The following is a 17,612-nucleotide window of genomic DNA, read 5'->3' as shown; positions in this document are numbered from 1 at the left end:
ATCTAATTGAATCCAATTGAATCCAATTAAATCCAAAAAAAAAGTATTCGCTATTTAAAATACGCATTCGGATAGAAAAAAATTTCAATTCATTTTAATCCATTCTCGTTTATTGCTGGGATACTATAAGGATTGTACTTTCATTGCAAATAAAAAATGAGCAATGAAAGAATGCACGAACTATATTCGAAAAACGGACAATATGCCAGGAAAAAGATACATATACTTGTTTGAAATGACACTTTCAAATTTACCGCGTAACGCTGACGTATGCTTGTTAACAATTTTGATTGGAGTGGGTGAATATGCGCATGACCATGTCTTTATATCACGTAAATACTGCAAAGACTAGAAATTCAAAGATTTTAAACCGAAGAAAATCGACCGTAATTAATTTATCGTGAATGGAACGTTCAGATCAATACTAATTGGGCAATTAATCAGCAGCAAACACGATCTGACTTCTAAAGGTTAAATATTTTGTATTCCGTATTCATTTATTTTTAAAAACACTGCCCTACTGAAAAAAAACATGTCATGTTACATGACGAAATCATGTAATTAAAACGTAAATAACGTAACAAATCAGTACGTGGTTTTTTTTTAATAATGCAATTTGAAAAATCACATGATATTAAAAATAATTTCCATCATGTGATTTTATATTTATATAGTTGTCAAAATTTAAAGAATTGATAGAAATAGAAGAAAAAAATATATATCCTGTGAGAAAAAAGAATATATCACTTTTTAAATTACGTAATTTAAAAAATTACATATTAATTTGGAATAATCCTTTACATGATTTACGTGTTTTAGTTACATTAGATATCAATAAGTATATCATACTCATTGTAAGCAGTTAGAAAAAACGAATGATTGTCATCATTTCTGTCTATTTACGATTATATAATTATTATTTTCATATAGATTTTATTCTGCGAGTTAATTGAGTGTTGTGGGTCGTTTTAAGTCAAGACTTTTAGGTCATCCTCAGACTCCCCCACGTTATCAGGAAAAATTATGAGCGTCGATCACGTGGGTTTGTTGTAGTTTGATGTAAGATAATTGATGGTGTATCTACAAGTGGTCGGATATACTATAGTTTTCGTTCAACTCGTTCGAGATCATAGCGCAGTGCGGCATGTATTGAAATGGATGCCGGCAACCTCAAGAAGCATCGATTTTCCTTTCGACCGTTCAGCGACAATCGAACTGATCCAAATTGATTGAATAAGACGAGTAAGTTAGACATCATACACGAAAAACGTGTCTCATCGTCTTCCGGAGTTGTTTATTTATTTTCTCCTTTGTGAATAATTTTTTTGTATGTTTGTCTTGTCACAGCATGTGAACTTAGTATAGTGCTGTCTCAGCAAATGCTGTAACGGTGTAACACGATATTCACATATCAGAAATCTAACCACTTTGTGGTTAGATTTCTGATATGTGAATTACATGAAACATTGATAGTAGACGATTTAAGAAAAGTTCAAAAAGTTTTTAAAGCTTATCGAACTTACCAAGGCATCCATTTCCTCCCTGCAGCGATATTGAATCGTAAAACGCTTTTTCTTGATAGTATGTATGAAATAAATCAATTTTCATTGTCATGCATTTTGTAATATGAGGTTTTATATTTCTACATTCTTTAAATGGGTATAAATAAATATACATTTCATTTCAATTTATTATATCCTGTGCATCAATTCAAAGAATGCAGGAATAAAAAACAAACTTTTGGATTGAATAAATGTTGGGAGTCGAATTCATTTTAATTTGTGAATTAATAGGCCTATTCTTTTTAGTTGAACTTTTGAACTTTAATTCATCTTTTTTTTTCTTTCCTCCTGAAGAGAAAAAGAAGAAAGATGAATTAATTAAAAGTTCAGCCAAAAAGAACAGGCTTAATGATGATCTATGAATCTTGAAAACAATTATTATAAATGTAAAATACTTATAAATCGAATTGTTTATATGTTTAATTCATTTCTTATCTCTATTATCTAATAGGAATGATAGCATATAAAAAAATTTATTTATATTGCATTAAGCATAATGTTGCATTTAGTATGATTGTAATAAGAAAATCTTAATAGGTTTGAAACAATTTATTTATAGTTTATCAATACAATATACTATTTATGTTATACAATATTATAAATTTATATTATACAATATATTATTTATGCTTCTACTTTTTGAATACTTTTATATGTATGAAAAAGACAAGCTTTACTTCATAGTCATATGGGATATATTTCAGAATTAATTTTGAATAGAAGAATTTCTATTATTTTTGACAATGGATGACAATTGGGAAAGTGATAATAGAATATCATCAAGGAGATATGATCGAGGTTATGATCGAGGTTATGATCATAGGAGAGGAAATAGAAGGAAACGAGAAAGTCAATTTTATAGACGCTCTAATAGATCATTTGAGGATAACAATGACTCAAATAGACAGAATTACAATAATGATTCATATAGAAAGAGTGATGAAAAGTCAGATATTACAAATGGACTAGTTATGTACATTGATAGCAATAACATTGGAAGACTCATTGGGAGAGGTGGCAGCAAAATTAAAGCTCTACAAGAAGATAGTGGTGCTAGAATTAATGTAAATAAAATATCTAAAACAATGTAATAAAATGCATTGTAAAATTTAATCTATTATATTCAATCCTATATTTAATATATATAACTGATTTTCTTTATCTTTACATAGATCGACAAACAATATAATGAAAATGGACAGAGTGCTGTGACACTAACTGGTACAGATAATGCGCAACAACGAGCTAAGAGTTTAATAGAGGAGTTATTAACTGAAAGGGGTGGAACTGAAAGGAGTGGAACTAAAAGGGGTATAACTGAAAGAAGTAATACACACGAAAATGAATCTGTGCAAAAAACATCTCAGCCTGAAGAAAAGGAAGACATTGATTGGGCTAATTTTGATTGGAATAAAGCTAATGAAGAATATGTATGTTTCACATAACAATAAAAGATTAATTATAATATAAGTGAATACATAACAATTGTTTTTATAGGAGGAGTGTCAGAAGCAGAAATGGGCAGCTTTACCTCCTATTATAAAAAATTTTTACAAAGAAGATCCAGCCATTGCTAATATGCCACAGTCAGTGATAACACATTTCAGGAAAACTAATAATAACATAGAAATTAGACGTGTTTTTGAGAACGCGGGAAGTTCTGATGAAAACGTGAAAATACCAAATCCTGTGCAAACTTTTGAACAAGCTTTCCATGTAATAAAGCAATTTGAATTTATAAATTTATTTATTGTTTTAACACAAATACTGACATGTTATTTCATTTATATTGCAGGCGTTTCCAGATATTCTTAAAGAAATACGAAAACAAAATTTTGAAAAACCAAGTCCTATACAATGTCAGGCGTGGCCTATTCTACTAAGTGGTCAGGATCTCATTGGGATAGCGCAAACTGGAACAGGTTTGATTATTTTTATTAAGATTTAAGAAACGATCAGGATATGAATACATCAAATACAATAGAGAACGCTATCACGGTCAAAATTAGATATTTCGATAATATATATATTCTTTATTAAATCAATTTATTTCAAATATGATTGCGCATGTATTTGCAAATATGATTGCCGATAATCGGACTTTCAAATCAATCTGAAAACACTAATAATTCGCTAAATTAAATTAGAATTGTTCGAGACATCGAGTAGTTTGCCGCTCGGTGCGATTGAGTTGCGATCTGTAGATCCAGGTTTAATTCTATCTGCACTTACATACGCGATTTTTCGCATTTTATATATATATATATATATATATAAGGAGCTGAAAATAGCTCTATCTGGTAATTAAGACCAAGCTTAGCATCTTCAACGCCCAATTAGCACCCAAATTCGTAACATCTCTGAAAAATATTGAAACATTGTATAGATTGTGCATCCACAATTAAAAATCAATACGATTCATTCGAATATTTATTAAAACAATTAATTGTTTCAATATAAATATTCGAATGAATTGATTTGATTTGTGTATATATATATATATATATAGAATAAAATACTTGGTTTATAATACTTTACAAGAAATAGAAAAATATGTTTTGCATATTATGAAGAGATATACATTTCGAGAAACCTAGACTCAATTGTTTTTTTTTTGCGATTTATTATATGCGCTTGTATGTAAGAGGATAATTATTCCAGGAAAAACTCTTGCCTTTTTACTGCCTGCTTTGATTCATATCGATGGGCAAGTAACTCCACGTGACGAACGTTCTGGGCCAAATGTTCTTGTTATGGCTCCAACAAGAGAATTGGCATTGCAGATTGAAAAGGAAGTAGGAAAATACTCTTACCATGGCATTAAAGCGTAAGTTTATTCCGAATAATATGTACTTATATCTTTTAACTTCATAATATATTTTGATTGTAAATTATTTAAGGGTGTGCGTATACGGTGGTGGAAATCGCAAAGCACAAATAGACACTGTGACAAAAGGTGTGCAAATTGTAATTGCAACTCCCGGAAGATTAAATGATTTGGTTCAAGCAAATGTATTGGATGTGTCGGCTGTGACGTATCTTATACTTGATGAAGCAGATCGTATGTTGGATATGGGTTTCGAACCTCAAATTCGTAAGACTCTTCTAGGAGTACGACCAAATAGACAAACTGTTATGACAAGGTATATAAGTCATATTTTTAAAAAACTTACTACTTTTAAAAATGAGATTCCTTTAAGGAAAAAAGAAAAAAACTTAATCATAATCCTTGTTTGTTGTTATCCTTTTAGAATATATATTTTCTTTATTTTTTCCTATTTGTAAAATTTATTAGATATATTACTTCTTTAAATAAGTGATTTGTATTACCTCTCTTTAGAATAATTAAAAATATATAGTTCATCTAAAAATTCATATCATTATTATATTATAATTAATAAATATTATCTAATACTTATCCTTTTCAGCGCTACATGGCCCCAAGGTGTAAGACGCTTAGCTCAGTCATACATGAAAAATCCGATTCAAGTATTTGTTGGATCACTTGACTTAACAGCTGTTCATTCTGTAACACAGAGGATTTACATGGCTGAGAATGAAGATGAGAAAATAGATATGGTTAATGATGTCACATATGTTTATACAAAATTGGCTACAAATTATTTTGAAGATATTCATTATTATTAGTTCATTATTATCGTTAATGTATTGTAGATGCATCAGTTCTTCCTAGAAATGGGTCCTCAAGATAAGGTCATAGTATTTTTCGGTAAGAAATCAAAAGTGGACGATATCTCTAGTGATCTGGCTTTAACGAATATCGATTGTCAGAGTATTCACGGTGATAGAGATCAATCAGATAGAGAACAAGCATTAGAAGATCTGAAGACTGGAGCTGTTCAGATCCTTCTCGCGACCGACGTAGCTAGTCGAGGAATCGATATTGATATTACGTAAGTTTATATACTAATACATTACATTATTCAAGATATGACATTAATATATTTTTGTCCTCATTTTAGACATGTACTGAATTATGACTTCCCACGGGATATAGAGGAATACGTTCACCGAGTCGGTCGTACTGGACGCGCAGGTCGAACAGGTGAAAGTATCACTTTTATGACAAGACAAGATTGGCACCATGCTAAAGCACTCATTGATATTCTTGAAGAGGCTAATCAGGTTAATAGATATACAAGAAATATTTTAATTCTTACCAATTTTGTGTAGCAGAGTCCACTAATTTGTACTTTTTATTTCAGGAAGTACCTGAGGAAATATATAAAATGGCTGAAAGATATGATGCATGGAAAAAGAAAAAAGAACAAGAAGATCCATACGGAAGAAACAACAGAGGTAGACGCAGCTATCGTAGGATGTGAAATGATTAATTAATGATGCTAGGACTTAGGTTACATTGTGTTTAGTATAATCAGTAACAGATTTAACATACACATTGTGATACTATTTTTAGTTCATACAATTTCGAAAAGATTAATTTCATAAAACAAAACAGTATTCCTTTTCTTTATTTTTTTGTTGATTTTTTTTTGAATTAACTATACATGATCAAGATTTATTATAACTCAAATGTTTTATTGAAATATTAATACTTAAAAAATGCTTGTAAATCAGCGACATTTAAATTTACTTTTTTAGTTATTGCGAAATATAATTTTGTACTACAGAATATTATTATTAAATGTGCTAATAATTAGCATATCTTTTGTTTCTCATATAAATTCTCTCTCTATATACCATATTTTATATTTATTTAAAAGATTGTTTATGTTTACGATATTCGAGGTTAATGAAAATATTTTTTTACTTACAATTAGTCAATTCATATTTATTTTTTATCCACACAGATTATTTTAGATATATAACACAAATAAATATATTATTCATATGTTACATAAAAAATACACAAATGAGTAGCAAGAATATATATTTTATCAAAGATGGCATCATTAAAAATGTGTTATGAGAACATAATAATTTTACTGTAACTTAACTTTTTCTAAAAATAATTCTATGTATGTATTATTCAATCAATTTTATATCTTCTGATATATCAAATTTATTATAAAAAAAAAGTATTGCGTTAGATTTGAAATTATAGTAAAATACAGTAACTTCAAATAAAAAAAAAAAACAAGTTCATTCAAATTGATTCATAAAATTCAAGAAACCTCTGTTTCATTCGTATCAACATCTAAGTAAAGGTTTCACAAAAATACATAACTATCAAGATAAAATATGATAAAATAAGATGTATAATGTATTAAGTAGCTATTTCGCTAACAAAAGACGCAACCATTTAGAAAGAACGAACTTTGTTAGAATTTAAGTAGATTCAGTTGTAAACTTTGAAGTTTTTCGTTCTCGTGTATTTCTCAGCGAAGATTTTACCACTCGGAGTCGGTATTGAGAATGCTATGTCGTCCAACGACATCACGTAACCATAGAAGAATTTGGCTCTGAAACATAAACGAGAGATATTTTGAACAAGACAAGACTTCTTCGAAGAAAGTATGTATGTCTTCGACATATATGTCTTAATGCAATTTACCTCAAAGTATCGACGAGTTTAGTGGCTATACCCCGTTTGCGATGACTCATCGCAGTCCAGACGACGTTTATGCCACATTTCGTAGGTGTACTCTCTGCGGTGCAACAATTAAGTTCAATTAGTTCAGGAATCATACGAAACGCCGTTTTGATGTGTTCTGCTACCAATACTCCGAGTACGTTTTTCTCGCGTATATACAAGAAAATCTGCAAAAAATGCATTTTTATCAAATTATTTCTATATTAAATTCGATGATATGCAGAAAAATAATGTGGAAAAATTTTATAAAACATAAATGTTTGTACGGTAAAAATAATGAGAATAAGATAGCATATACTTGCATTTTTGTTCTGATAATCCGAAATATTCATGTCTGCCAGTCCCAAATCTCTATCTACAACGATCAAAATTTCCAACACTTTCTTCCAATGTTGCTTGGGGTCATGTGGCTCGATCAAGATTATTCTGCTGGAGGTAAAAGGATCTTCCAATATAACACGTTCGTTCTTCCAACCCTGAAATGTATGTAACAAAAATATTTAAATATAGTATCTATAGTGAAATATAGTATTCACTTTACAGGCACAAATATAACGTACATGGAATTTTAAAGTTCGTACGCTATTGTGATAATTCAAGTGAGCGTTTTCATCCTCAGCATCGCCCACTTGGTATACAACATTACATTCTGGACACTGAGTGGCGCCGAAACGTTTTTGACCAGCATCTAGCTGATACTGATCTTCTGCACCACCACCTTTCGCGGATATCTGCCATTGCATATTTCTTTTTGTTGTTTTTGTAGTCTTGACATTACTTGTCTCTCTAAAACAAAAATTAAAATGTATCTTGTTAAAACAGATTTAAAGAATTTTTGAAATTATTTTTGCACAACTTAAAATATTTTTTCAAAAAGACAATCGTGTACTAAAAAAATATAAATTATATAAATGATTGAGATTAAAATATTAAGAAATTAATATATGATAACAGAATAATATATAAAATTAATATGATAGAAGAGCAAAAAGATATAATTTTGTGCAAGTCAAAATCTTAAATGTAAAACTCGAGATTTATAACGCACGAACGTACTCAAAAATATTATCAGGTACAGAATATCCTTTGGTAAATAATGGAAAATATCTTTTTTCGGAATCCTCTTCGATTTCTTTTTCGATTCCCTTTTCATTATTATTATTATTATTATTATGACTATTATTAGCGTTCTCAAGTGAAAGATTTCCAAAGTTATTCAAAGGAGCAGCGTCTGTAATGTTCATCGTCGAAGTCATGTTGCTAAGCTCGGTAGCTGGAGACATAATTGTGTCTTTCGACAACATCGTCGTCGATTGTAATGGAGAAAACGCGTTCGCTATATGGGTCAATGATGTCATCGTATCATACTCATCGTTCGCCCAGTCATCCTCTAGAATTCTCAGGAGATCATTAACTTTTTCTTGATGCAATGTAGCTTCAACTTCCGGTTCGTCAACGGTTAGATCGGTGGCATCTAGAGAGACGTTCACGGTTTTCAGCTTTTGCTTATGTGCATTCGTGAATGAAACGCGTTTCTGATTCTCTTTCAATTCAATTTTACCATCCGCGACCTTCAACTTAATCTTATCATTCATCGTTACCGTAGCTGCCTGATTTGATCTGATCGTCCTGTTGGTTTTAAAAAATCGCTTACTCTCATCGATTGGCGGGGCCCTTTCCGCAATCATGTTTACCTCCATTGATTGAGTTTCTTCCATAGATTGACTCTTGTTTGAAGCTGTGAGACTCTGCACAATATGCTGTCCCTCATTCTTCAATGTCTCTGTATTCACCTTAGGCTTTGGCTTTTTGATCCCATGGCTCACACCAGTGTTTATCTTACCAAATTTCCGCTTCTTTGTCAATGAACGTCTACTGCTGTTTTGTGAAGGTAAACTTCGTCTCCTTTTAATGTCGCTGCTCTTGTAATTGCTGAAAGGCCGCTCGGACTTCACGTTGCCACTGTAAAATGTTTTCGTACTTAATGAGAAATCCTTTAGGCTACTGTATTCGTGTTTCCTCTCCTGAAACAATGATGCTCTCGCTCTAGGCACGAAGTCGTCGTCTCCCTTAAATAGTTTCGTTGGTTTCGCCCCCGACTGCTCGCGCGCACGCCTCTTTAATGTGTTCTCTTTTTGTTCAGGCGAGAAACCCATGCTCATTTCAATCGTGCTGAAAGACTTTCGTCTGTGTAGCTTTGGCAACGGAACTGTTTTGCTTACAGAACTCAACGGTGTTGTTTGCTTGCTCTCGGGAGTTCTGCCTTTTCGAGGTGTTTCTGTGATACTTTGATTTTGTATCTCTGTTGCAAAGCTTCGTTGGGGTGTCTCTGGTACTATTCCGTTCAACTGTTCCATGTTTGTCTTTGAGCGTTGTGGTGTCAACTGATCCATCAGTTCTCTTGGACTGGATGGCAACGATCTCTGAAAACGGTTAGCAGAGAACATTTTACATCTTGGTGAATTTCTAGCCTCTCTGGTGACCTTTTTGAGTGATCTAAAGGGTGACATGCGTTCCTCCATGTTGAATCTTAAACGATCCCAGGACAGAGACGTATTGAAGATGATTGACTTTTCAGGTGTCGCGAGTGGAGACACAAATTCTCTGCCTGAGGAACTCTGATCGCTGATACTTGGACTTCGATCAGTGAGAGCCAAAGGTGACATGGGTCCCAAATCTGATTCATCTTCCGAGAACTTGTCATCTCTGATGTGCTCTGAATCTTTAGAAATGCTCTTTTTAGCAGACTTATCACTGAACGGTGCAAAGAGACATTTCTGTGCTCGCCGCGGAGTACAAGGTAACTTTCCTGGACTACTATCCATTGTCTAATAACTCTCTAAAGTTTCAATCTGAAATAAATATTTTAAGAATAGAATAACATTAAGATTTCTCAAGTAAATCTAAATTAAATTAACTCTGACAGCAAAAAGATTAAAATTACAATTATTGGTAAGCTGAAAATATATAGATGGAAATATATAGGTGGAAAAATTAAAAAGAATTCTTTAAAATTTTATGACATGTATTTATTAAATTTCTAGGCATAAGATGAATAAACATTGATAAATTCAGTCATTTGCATTACATTGAATTAGTACATTTAATCCTTAATACAATGATTTTCCAGTTTTTTATTAGTGTGTTTCTATAATTATTATAGGATAATATATATAGGAACACTATCTTTTACATATAATGGGTCATTAATTTTCATCACCTTCACAAAAATTATTAAATAATTTTCACAAGTGTTTTAAAGTGTTTAGAAAATATTTTTAAGATTGTGTGTTGAAGAAATTGTAAATAAATGTTATAATGTCTTCTCAGTATTTCAAAGAAAAGAAATACATAGAAAACAAATAACTTAACCCTATGTACTAAGATTTAAAAAGGTAGTAGCTTTATAAAAAGTAAATGCAATAGCACAATCAATTTTAACAATAAAATAATATATACATTCCTTTGAATAATGTATTGATATCATTATTGAGTATTTAATTGTTTAAAACATTAATATGCTTTTATATATATCTTTGCTAATTTCATGTATAGCGGATCTTAAAGTAAACTTCGTTTTTAATATAAATACTTATTGTAAATGACCGAATTTGTTGTGACAGTTAGTCGCATAAATGTTTAAGAAGAAATTAGAAAAAGTATTTTTCGTACAACTAACCTAAATAAACCGGTGAATTCGGCAAAGCAATTTTACTGAGCACATCGAAGATTTTCGGTTACTGATAACAATACAATTTTCGGCGTGCGAATGATGTGCACTAATATTTTTCAAAAATATTCGAAATCAGTATTTTTTACATAAGTTTACGTCCAGGATGCGTCAACAAATGCGCGGGAAACAGCCAAGAAAATTGAATGTAATGTGATGCAACGCACGAATATCTCTATTTCTGATCATTTCTGATAAAACTTTTGCATCAACGGTTGCGCCGAGCTGAGCTGCGCAGTGCATTGTTTGCGCATGCGTTTCGATTTTCGCGCTAAACTTTTGTATGGACAGTCGTGACAATGATAAACCTGAGATCGGTCATCCTAGCTTTTTTTCATGAAAAATTTAAAATAAAAGTCCGTGTGGTTGTAAAAATTTAAATAATTAAGAATAAGAAACTAATAATATAATATTAATTTTTTTATGATTTATTAGTATCCTGATGTTTCGTAGATATGTATATATATTTAAAATAACTCAATAACTCGATTTTTATTGAAAGCTGCGATTTTAATGTCCGAGTTTGATTATCAATAGAAATGATAACTGTAGAAAAAAAATTATAATTTTGCAGCAATATATAATATATATTATACATTATAAGTATACTTATTTATAAACATATTTACTTATTTATTTACATATTTATTTATAAAGCATTTATATAATAAAAATCATGAATTTAATAATGTGTATTATTTAAATATTAATTGATACTCAAACTCGGACAATATTATTAAAATCACACTTTTAAATAAAAATCGAATATTATTGAGTTTTATACGTATATGCATGTCTATAAAACTAATAAATCATAAAATTAATATTATATTATTAATTTCTTACTCAATTATTCAAATTTAAGAACTTAAGTATTTCAACGGTGGTTTTGGAAATCGAAAAACTCGAATGAGGATCGTTTTGTTCTCTCACTCGACTTTCTATCGAAGATCGGAGTCATGGTGGAAAATCGGAGTTATGACTGTCAGAACATAACCTATGTTCCGTGTTGATTGTCATCCGTTGTCATCATGACAAATATAAATAAAGAAACGATACTTTGATGATTTGTCATAATACAATTTTGCGCTTCTCATCCACGTTATTATGCCATAAATTGTAAATTGTGTCCAAAGTGCTCACAAAATTGTGACACGACGTCGTGGATTATTGTTAATAAGATTGTAAACATTGAAAAAAAAACAAGGGAAAATTGTGCTTTTCTATTTACATTCCATTGTTAATTCCTTCCACTGACAATGGAAAAACGAAACGTTTTATTTATCTACTGCGCTTTTCTTACTCTTCAAAGTATTTGTAAGTTAAACTTATCCCAATTATATTGTCATTTTTTAAACTAGCACCCCACAAGTTGATTTGCGATCAACACGAAAAAATTGAAATCCCTCATTTAAAATTGAGGAAAAAATCTATATGCATCGAAATATCTTTTCTATCTCCATTGAAAAGGATACTTTCAGTTTAAATAGGCAGAACTAAATACTTTAGTTTTTCTTCAAAATCTTATTTTCTTCTGTAATTATATTAAAAAATTTAACAAATTTTTTAAATTAATCTTGATAAGATATTTAATGTTTACTTATTTATGATTAAAAAATAATCTGTTTTAATATCTTACTAAAATAATTTTACGAAATTGTGACTTTATTGAGAAAATTGGCTTTGTTATTATTCCAAATCGATTTGTGTAATTATATCAGTTGTTCTTTTATCTAATATTATTAAAACATTATTAATAGGTGGACTTCACAGAAGCTTGAAATATTATGAAACAATTCATAGTACTCACTTTCAACATAGAATTTTAAAACGAGGTATTCACCATAGTTATCATCCATATAACAAAATAAGTGAATTAGAATTTTATTCACATGGGCGGTAAGATATTTAATTATTTAATATATTATATATTATTATATATTATAAGAGATATTCTCTTCATTTTATTGACGTTCTTTTAATCTCTTTCAACTACAGCCATTTTCGATTAATTTTAACACCTAGAAGAGAAGTTATACATTCCAACTTCAAGGCATATGAGGTCAATGCTGATGGAAAGGAGAAAACTATACATTTAGGTATGATATAATTTAGTAAAGCAACAAATAAGCATATTTCATAGTATTATTTCGTAGATCATGATAATTTTTATCATGGCCGAGTGTTTGGAGAAATTGAGTCTCATGCTCAGATGCATATTGATGATGGTATCATGACAGGTAGTATAACAATCTTGGATGAAACCTTTCATATTGAAGTGAGTATACCTGCCAAGCCAAATAATAGCTAAAAGTTTATGATATGATTGCAAATTATCCGAGTAAACAATGAGAAGGAACGAATTAATTAAAGCTTAAAAAATTAATTTTAAAATGTTTGAGACAATTGCATTTTACTAGATAATTATAAATTACATAATTTTTGAATTACATAATTTACTATCATATTCTTATCACTTGATTATCTGAACAGATTATTTGTTATCTATAATCAAGAAGTGAATTTATGTTTAGCCATCCTGGAGGCATCTTTCTCATTTAGATAATCAAACGATGATTATTTATAAATCTTCCGATGTCAAACTCAGTTGGGAGCATTATCAAGATGGAGAAGGTCATACACATGGAACTCCAAAGACCTGCGGTTACGTTAAAGAAGATATAAGTATGACTCTATTTATAAATGAGATAATATACAATTTTTATAAGTATGACTCTATTTATAAATAGATATTTATAAATAGATATTTATAAATAGATAATATACAATTTTAAAATAACATATTTTGCCCTTTCTATTATTCCCAACATTGTGATATTATTTTTAATCACAGATTATACTTTAAATGACAATTCTGAGGAGGATGATACAGAAACCGATAATATCAGTAACAGAGTAAAAAGGCAAACAGAGACTTACGAATATACACCGACAAAAACAAGATGCCCATTGCTACTAGTCGCCGATTATCGGTTTTACCAAGAAATGGGTGCCAGCAGTACAAAAACTACAATTAATTATCTGGTAAGCGTAACGGTATGCAATTATAATCTATTTATTTATAATCATTATTAACTTATTCCACAGATAAGTTTGATTGATAGAGTACATAAGATTTACAATGACACTTTATGGCAAGAGCATCAAGAGGAAGATGGTTTCAAAGGAATGGGTTTTGTTATTAAAAAGATCGTCGTTCACAGTGAGCCGACACGAGTGAGAGGTGGTGAAACACATTACAATATGGTTCGCGAGAAATGGGACGTTCGTACATTGCTCGAGGTTATTACATGTAGCTTGAAGAAATAGTATTTTTTAAATTAATTGCTTTAATTATCAATCAATTTTTTAATATAATTTAATTATAACATTGTTGTAATTAACATTGTTCATTTAACAACATTGAAATTAATTGTCATTTCTCATGATATTATTGTATTAATACAGGTGTTCAGTCGAGAATATAGCCATAAAGATTTCTGCTTGGCTCACTTGTTTACTGATCTCAAATTCGAAGGTGGTATCCTCGGATTAGCCTATGTAGGGTCTCCTCGTAGAAATTCGGTGGGCGGTATCTGCACACCAGGTACATTAAAAACATTTTGTATTCTTTGTGTTACGTCACTCTAACATTATATAAAATATAAAATATGTAGTGATGTTTATATGATATTGGATCTCATAATTGAATAAAAAATTGATATTCTATAGAATATTTCAAAAACGGATATACATTATATCTGAATTCGGGACTGAGCTCCAGCAGAAATCATTATGGACAGAGAGTGATTACAAGAGAAGCCGATTTGGTTACAGCACATGAATTCGGTCATAACTGGGGTTCCGAACATGATCCAGATATCTCAGTAAGTTATATAGTTCAAATATCTATATATTGCAAGTTATTTCTGATATTTGAGAGATGAAATTATTAAATAATTCATATAATAAACCTAAGATTTCAAACAGTAAAGAAAAAAAAAATCATGAATCGCAAAGGAAATTTTTGTTAAAAACACAAAATCTGATATATATATATATTAAGTTTTTTAAAATGTGTTTTTATATCAATATCTTTATTTCACAAACTTTTCTTTTTTCATAATTCTCAAAGCTAGAATTAGTTTTAATGATATTATTGTGTATAGGAATGCAGTCCAAGTGCAAGTCAAGGTGGATCTTACTTAATGTACACTTACAGTGTTAGTGGCTATGATGTAAATAACAAGGTGGAGTATATGCTTGATTCGTATTGTAATTTCTATCATGAATCATTATTTTAATTATTTTTTAAATAAGGAATCAATATTTTATCTTACTATGTGTTTATATTTGAATTTATTTTTTGCTCTTTTTTTTATAGATTTACGTTTTTTTTCCTAGAGATTTTCTCCATGTAGCTTGCGATCCATCAGAAAGGTCTTGCAAGCTAAATCTGGACGCTGTTTCTCAGAGCCGGAAGAATCATTCTGCGGTAATTTGAGAGTCGAGGGCGACGAGGAATGCGACGCAGGTCTCTTGGGAACAGAAGACAATGACTCATGTTGCGACAAAAACTGTAAACTTCGTAGTAATCAAGGAGCAGTTTGCAGGTAAGCCATCTAGAATCATATCTATTTTTTACGTATCTATTTTTTCTTTCACTTTTTACAAAAATCCTTAGGTTATATATTCAACATTATTTAATGGCACTCGTTTTATTTCTTCCAACAGTGACAAAAATTCTCCTTGCTGTCAGGGTTGCGCGTATATGCCTGCGGGCGTAAAATGCCGCGATGCGCAATATGCTACTTGTGAACAGGAATCGCGCTGCACTGGTGCGTCTAGCGAATGCCCGAGATCTCCACCCATGAAAGACGGCACTGATTGTCTCGAACGTGGTCAATGTCGTCTAGGCAAATGCGTACCATACTGCGAAACTCAAAATTTACAAAGCTGCATGTGCGACACTAGTACGTATTTTATTTTAAATACTGAACGTACAAATATAAGTAGAAATATTTCATTATGTTAATTTATCATTTTTTCATATCAGAAAGAGAAGCAATTCTTTTATAACTCATTTCTACAATTTTGCTGTTGATTTGCGAAAATGCTTATTAATTGTGCAATTAATGAAAAACCAATTGCTATTTTTAAAATTTTTAATCTTGTATTGTACTTTATTCTGGTTTTCAAAATTAATTGTATATTATTATTCTATAAAAATATTTTTATGATTACTGAGAAAAAGTCAAAAGACTAATGCCCGTATTCACAGACCTTGTACTTAAGGCTTTTTTAAATTTATCTTTAGATGCTCAGCAGCCAATGAAATAATTCGTAGAGTATCTAAAGATTTTATTAAATTTAAGGAAGCCTTAAATATAAAGCCTGTCTATGAATACGAGTATAAATGTTTTTAGAATTGAAATCTTACATTATACAATTAATTTTGTACTGAAAGATATAATTATTATATAAACTATTATATAATTATTAATAGTTGCTGATGCGTGTAAGAGATGCTGTAGAATGAATTTGAACGAGACATGCTTCCCAATAGACCAGCAAGACATTTTACCCGATGGGACACCGTGCATTCAAGGTTTTTGCAACAAGGTAAGATATATCATAGTAATTAATTTGATAAAAGTAATTTCTGTTGTCTAATATATTATAAACATATATCTTTTTAGGGTGTTTGTGAGAAAACAATTCAAGACGTAGTGGAGCGATTCTGGGACATCATTGAGGATATAAACATCAACAAAGTTATGCGCTTTCTGAAAGATAATATAGTGGGTGCTGTGATAATCATCACTGCCGTTATATGGATACCGGCGAGTTGCGTCATCAGTTATATCGATCATAGACGCGTGAAAGAGAGCGAAAAAAAATGGCAGTGGAAACACACGGACGAGCTCATTCATCCGGACGAACCGAGACAAGTGATATATGTTGGCGGTCAGCGTCAACAAAGGGTACAGCATGTCATGCATCAATCGTGAATTTGCATTACATATTTCGATATCTAGTCAAACTATATCAGATGATATATATTTATGATATATATCTGTTTAAAATGATAAAATATTGTAAATATCTTTATTTTCTATGTTATACATATGCATATGTAGTTTTCACATAATTTCTGTAAGATTTTGAACGAATTTTATAGTTGAACGAATGAGCGAAACATTCCTATAGTCCAAAGAAATTAATAGTTCGTATTTAAGAATTAGATATATAAAATTTTTTACTACTATCATTTTTTGATACTACGTATATCAACCATTTATTCCACCAAAGTAGATTAACTTTAATCTTGATTCAACTTATTCTTCATTTTTTTCTAGTTTTAAGAATTAGAAAAAAATGAAGAGTGAAACTAAGAGTTGAACTAAGATTAAAATTAATTTGCATTGGTTGAAATGGGTATAAATCTCTCGCTCTTTTTAAAGTATTACTTATCTTTCTCTAAGATTGGCATTTGTTACTTAATTATTAGAATACGACTGCCATGTTACATTAATATATTACAGTATTTAAATCAGCTCCTTCTTGGCTGTAAATACACTGAAGTGTAATAAATTCTATTCTATTCAGTATTTAAATCAGTGAAGATCAAGAGTGAAAAGATTGCTTTATAATTCCAAATATTGTATGATTATTTTTATATTTTATGTTTAATTGTAAGTATATATGAAAACTATAAATCATGTTAATACAATAACATTAAAAA

The 17,612-nt window shown here is 30.3% G+C and overlaps 3 protein-coding genes across 4 annotated transcripts; 2 read left to right on the top strand and 1 right to left on the bottom strand.

Moving 5' to 3' along the window:
* The first annotated feature begins 1,070 nt into the window (after nt 1-1,070).
* Nucleotides 1,071-5,925, top strand: LOC108687135 (probable ATP-dependent RNA helicase DDX43). Its single transcript, XM_018192754.1, has 11 exons — nt 1,071-1,242; nt 2,267-2,626; nt 2,735-2,992; nt 3,060-3,278; nt 3,358-3,484; nt 4,224-4,389; nt 4,463-4,705; nt 4,991-5,141; nt 5,238-5,476; nt 5,546-5,708; nt 5,789-5,925. Exons 2-11 carry the CDS (start codon nt 2,306-2,308, stop codon nt 5,906-5,908), a joined length of 2,007 nt encoding a protein of 668 aa, XP_018048243.1. The 5' UTR covers nt 1,071-1,242; nt 2,267-2,305; the 3' UTR covers nt 5,909-5,925.
* Nucleotides 5,926-7,539: 1,614 nt separating this feature from the next.
* Nucleotides 7,540-9,803, bottom strand: LOC108687095 (putative neugrin-like protein DDB_G0288135). Its single transcript, XM_018192696.1, has 3 exons — nt 8,194-9,803; nt 7,679-7,923; nt 7,540-7,613 (listed from the first exon to the last, which is right to left on the bottom strand). Exons 1-3 carry the CDS (start codon nt 9,801-9,803, stop codon nt 7,540-7,542), a joined length of 1,929 nt encoding a protein of 642 aa, XP_018048185.1.
* Nucleotides 9,723-16,878, top strand: LOC108687196 (ADAM 17-like protease). 2 transcript variants are annotated; one of them, XM_018192858.1, is made up of 14 exons: nt 9,723-9,937; nt 12,628-12,766; nt 12,866-12,966; nt 13,024-13,145; nt 13,402-13,552; nt 13,722-13,912; nt 13,976-14,170; nt 14,336-14,474; nt 14,600-14,754; nt 15,037-15,117; nt 15,272-15,480; nt 15,602-15,840; nt 16,374-16,489; nt 16,567-16,878. In XM_018192858.1, the coding sequence occupies exons 1-14, from the start codon at nt 9,802-9,804 to the stop codon at nt 16,876-16,878; spliced, it is 2,286 nt and encodes a 761-aa protein (XP_018048347.1). In that variant the 5' UTR covers nt 9,723-9,801. The 2 variants fall into 2 exon arrangements, with proteins under 2 accessions (XP_018048347.1, XP_018048348.1); XM_018192859.1 differs by lacking the exon at nt 9,723-9,937 and adding an exon at nt 12,121-12,184.
* The last annotated feature ends 734 nt before the right edge of the window (nt 16,879-17,612 follow it).

This window comes from Atta colombica, unplaced genomic scaffold (genome assembly GCF_001594045.1).
Source record: "Atta colombica isolate Treedump-2 unplaced genomic scaffold, Acol1.0 scaffold200, whole genome shotgun sequence".
Lineage (NCBI taxonomy): Eukaryota > Metazoa > Arthropoda > Insecta > Hymenoptera > Formicidae > Atta > Atta colombica.
The sequence above is the reverse complement of the archived record's forward strand: the minus strand, read 5'-3'. Positions and strand labels throughout refer to the sequence as shown.

What these genes read in the sequence shown, in the direction of transcription:
- LOC108687196 (XM_018192858.1), top strand. Translation starts at nt 9,802, where the DNA reads ATGGGTCCCAAATCTGATTCATCTTCCGAGAACTTGTCATCTCTGATG. An exon ending in AAGCTGCATGTGCGACACTA is followed by an intron (nt 15,841 to 16,373) that starts GTACGTATTTTA and finishes AATTATTAATAG; the next exon opens with TTGCTGATGCGTGTAAGAGA. An exon ending in TTCAAGGTTTTTGCAACAAG is followed by an intron (nt 16,490 to 16,566) that starts GTAAGATATATC and finishes ATATCTTTTTAG; the next exon opens with GGTGTTTGTGAGAAAACAAT.
- LOC108687135 (XM_018192754.1), top strand. Translation starts at nt 2,306, where the DNA reads ATGGATGACAATTGGGAAAGTGATAATAGAATATCATCAAGGAGATAT. An exon ending in GGAATCGATATTGATATTAC is followed by an intron (nt 5,477 to 5,545) that starts GTAAGTTTATAT and finishes TCCTCATTTTAG; the next exon opens with ACATGTACTGAATTATGACT. An exon ending in TTCTTGAAGAGGCTAATCAG is followed by an intron (nt 5,709 to 5,788) that starts GTTAATAGATAT and finishes TTTTTATTTCAG; the next exon opens with GAAGTACCTGAGGAAATATA.
- LOC108687095 (XM_018192696.1), bottom strand. Translation starts at nt 9,803, where the DNA reads ATGTCACCTTTGGCTCTCACTGATCGAAGTCCAAGTATCAGCGATCAG. An exon ending in GTACCTGATAATATTTTTGA is followed by an intron (nt 7,924 to 8,193) that starts GTACGTTCGTGC and finishes TTTTTGTTTTAG; the next exon opens with AGAGACAAGTAATGTCAAGA. An exon ending in TGTACGTTATATTTGTGCCT is followed by an intron (nt 7,614 to 7,678) that starts GTAAAGTGAATA and finishes CATACATTTCAG; the next exon opens with GGTTGGAAGAACGAACGTGT.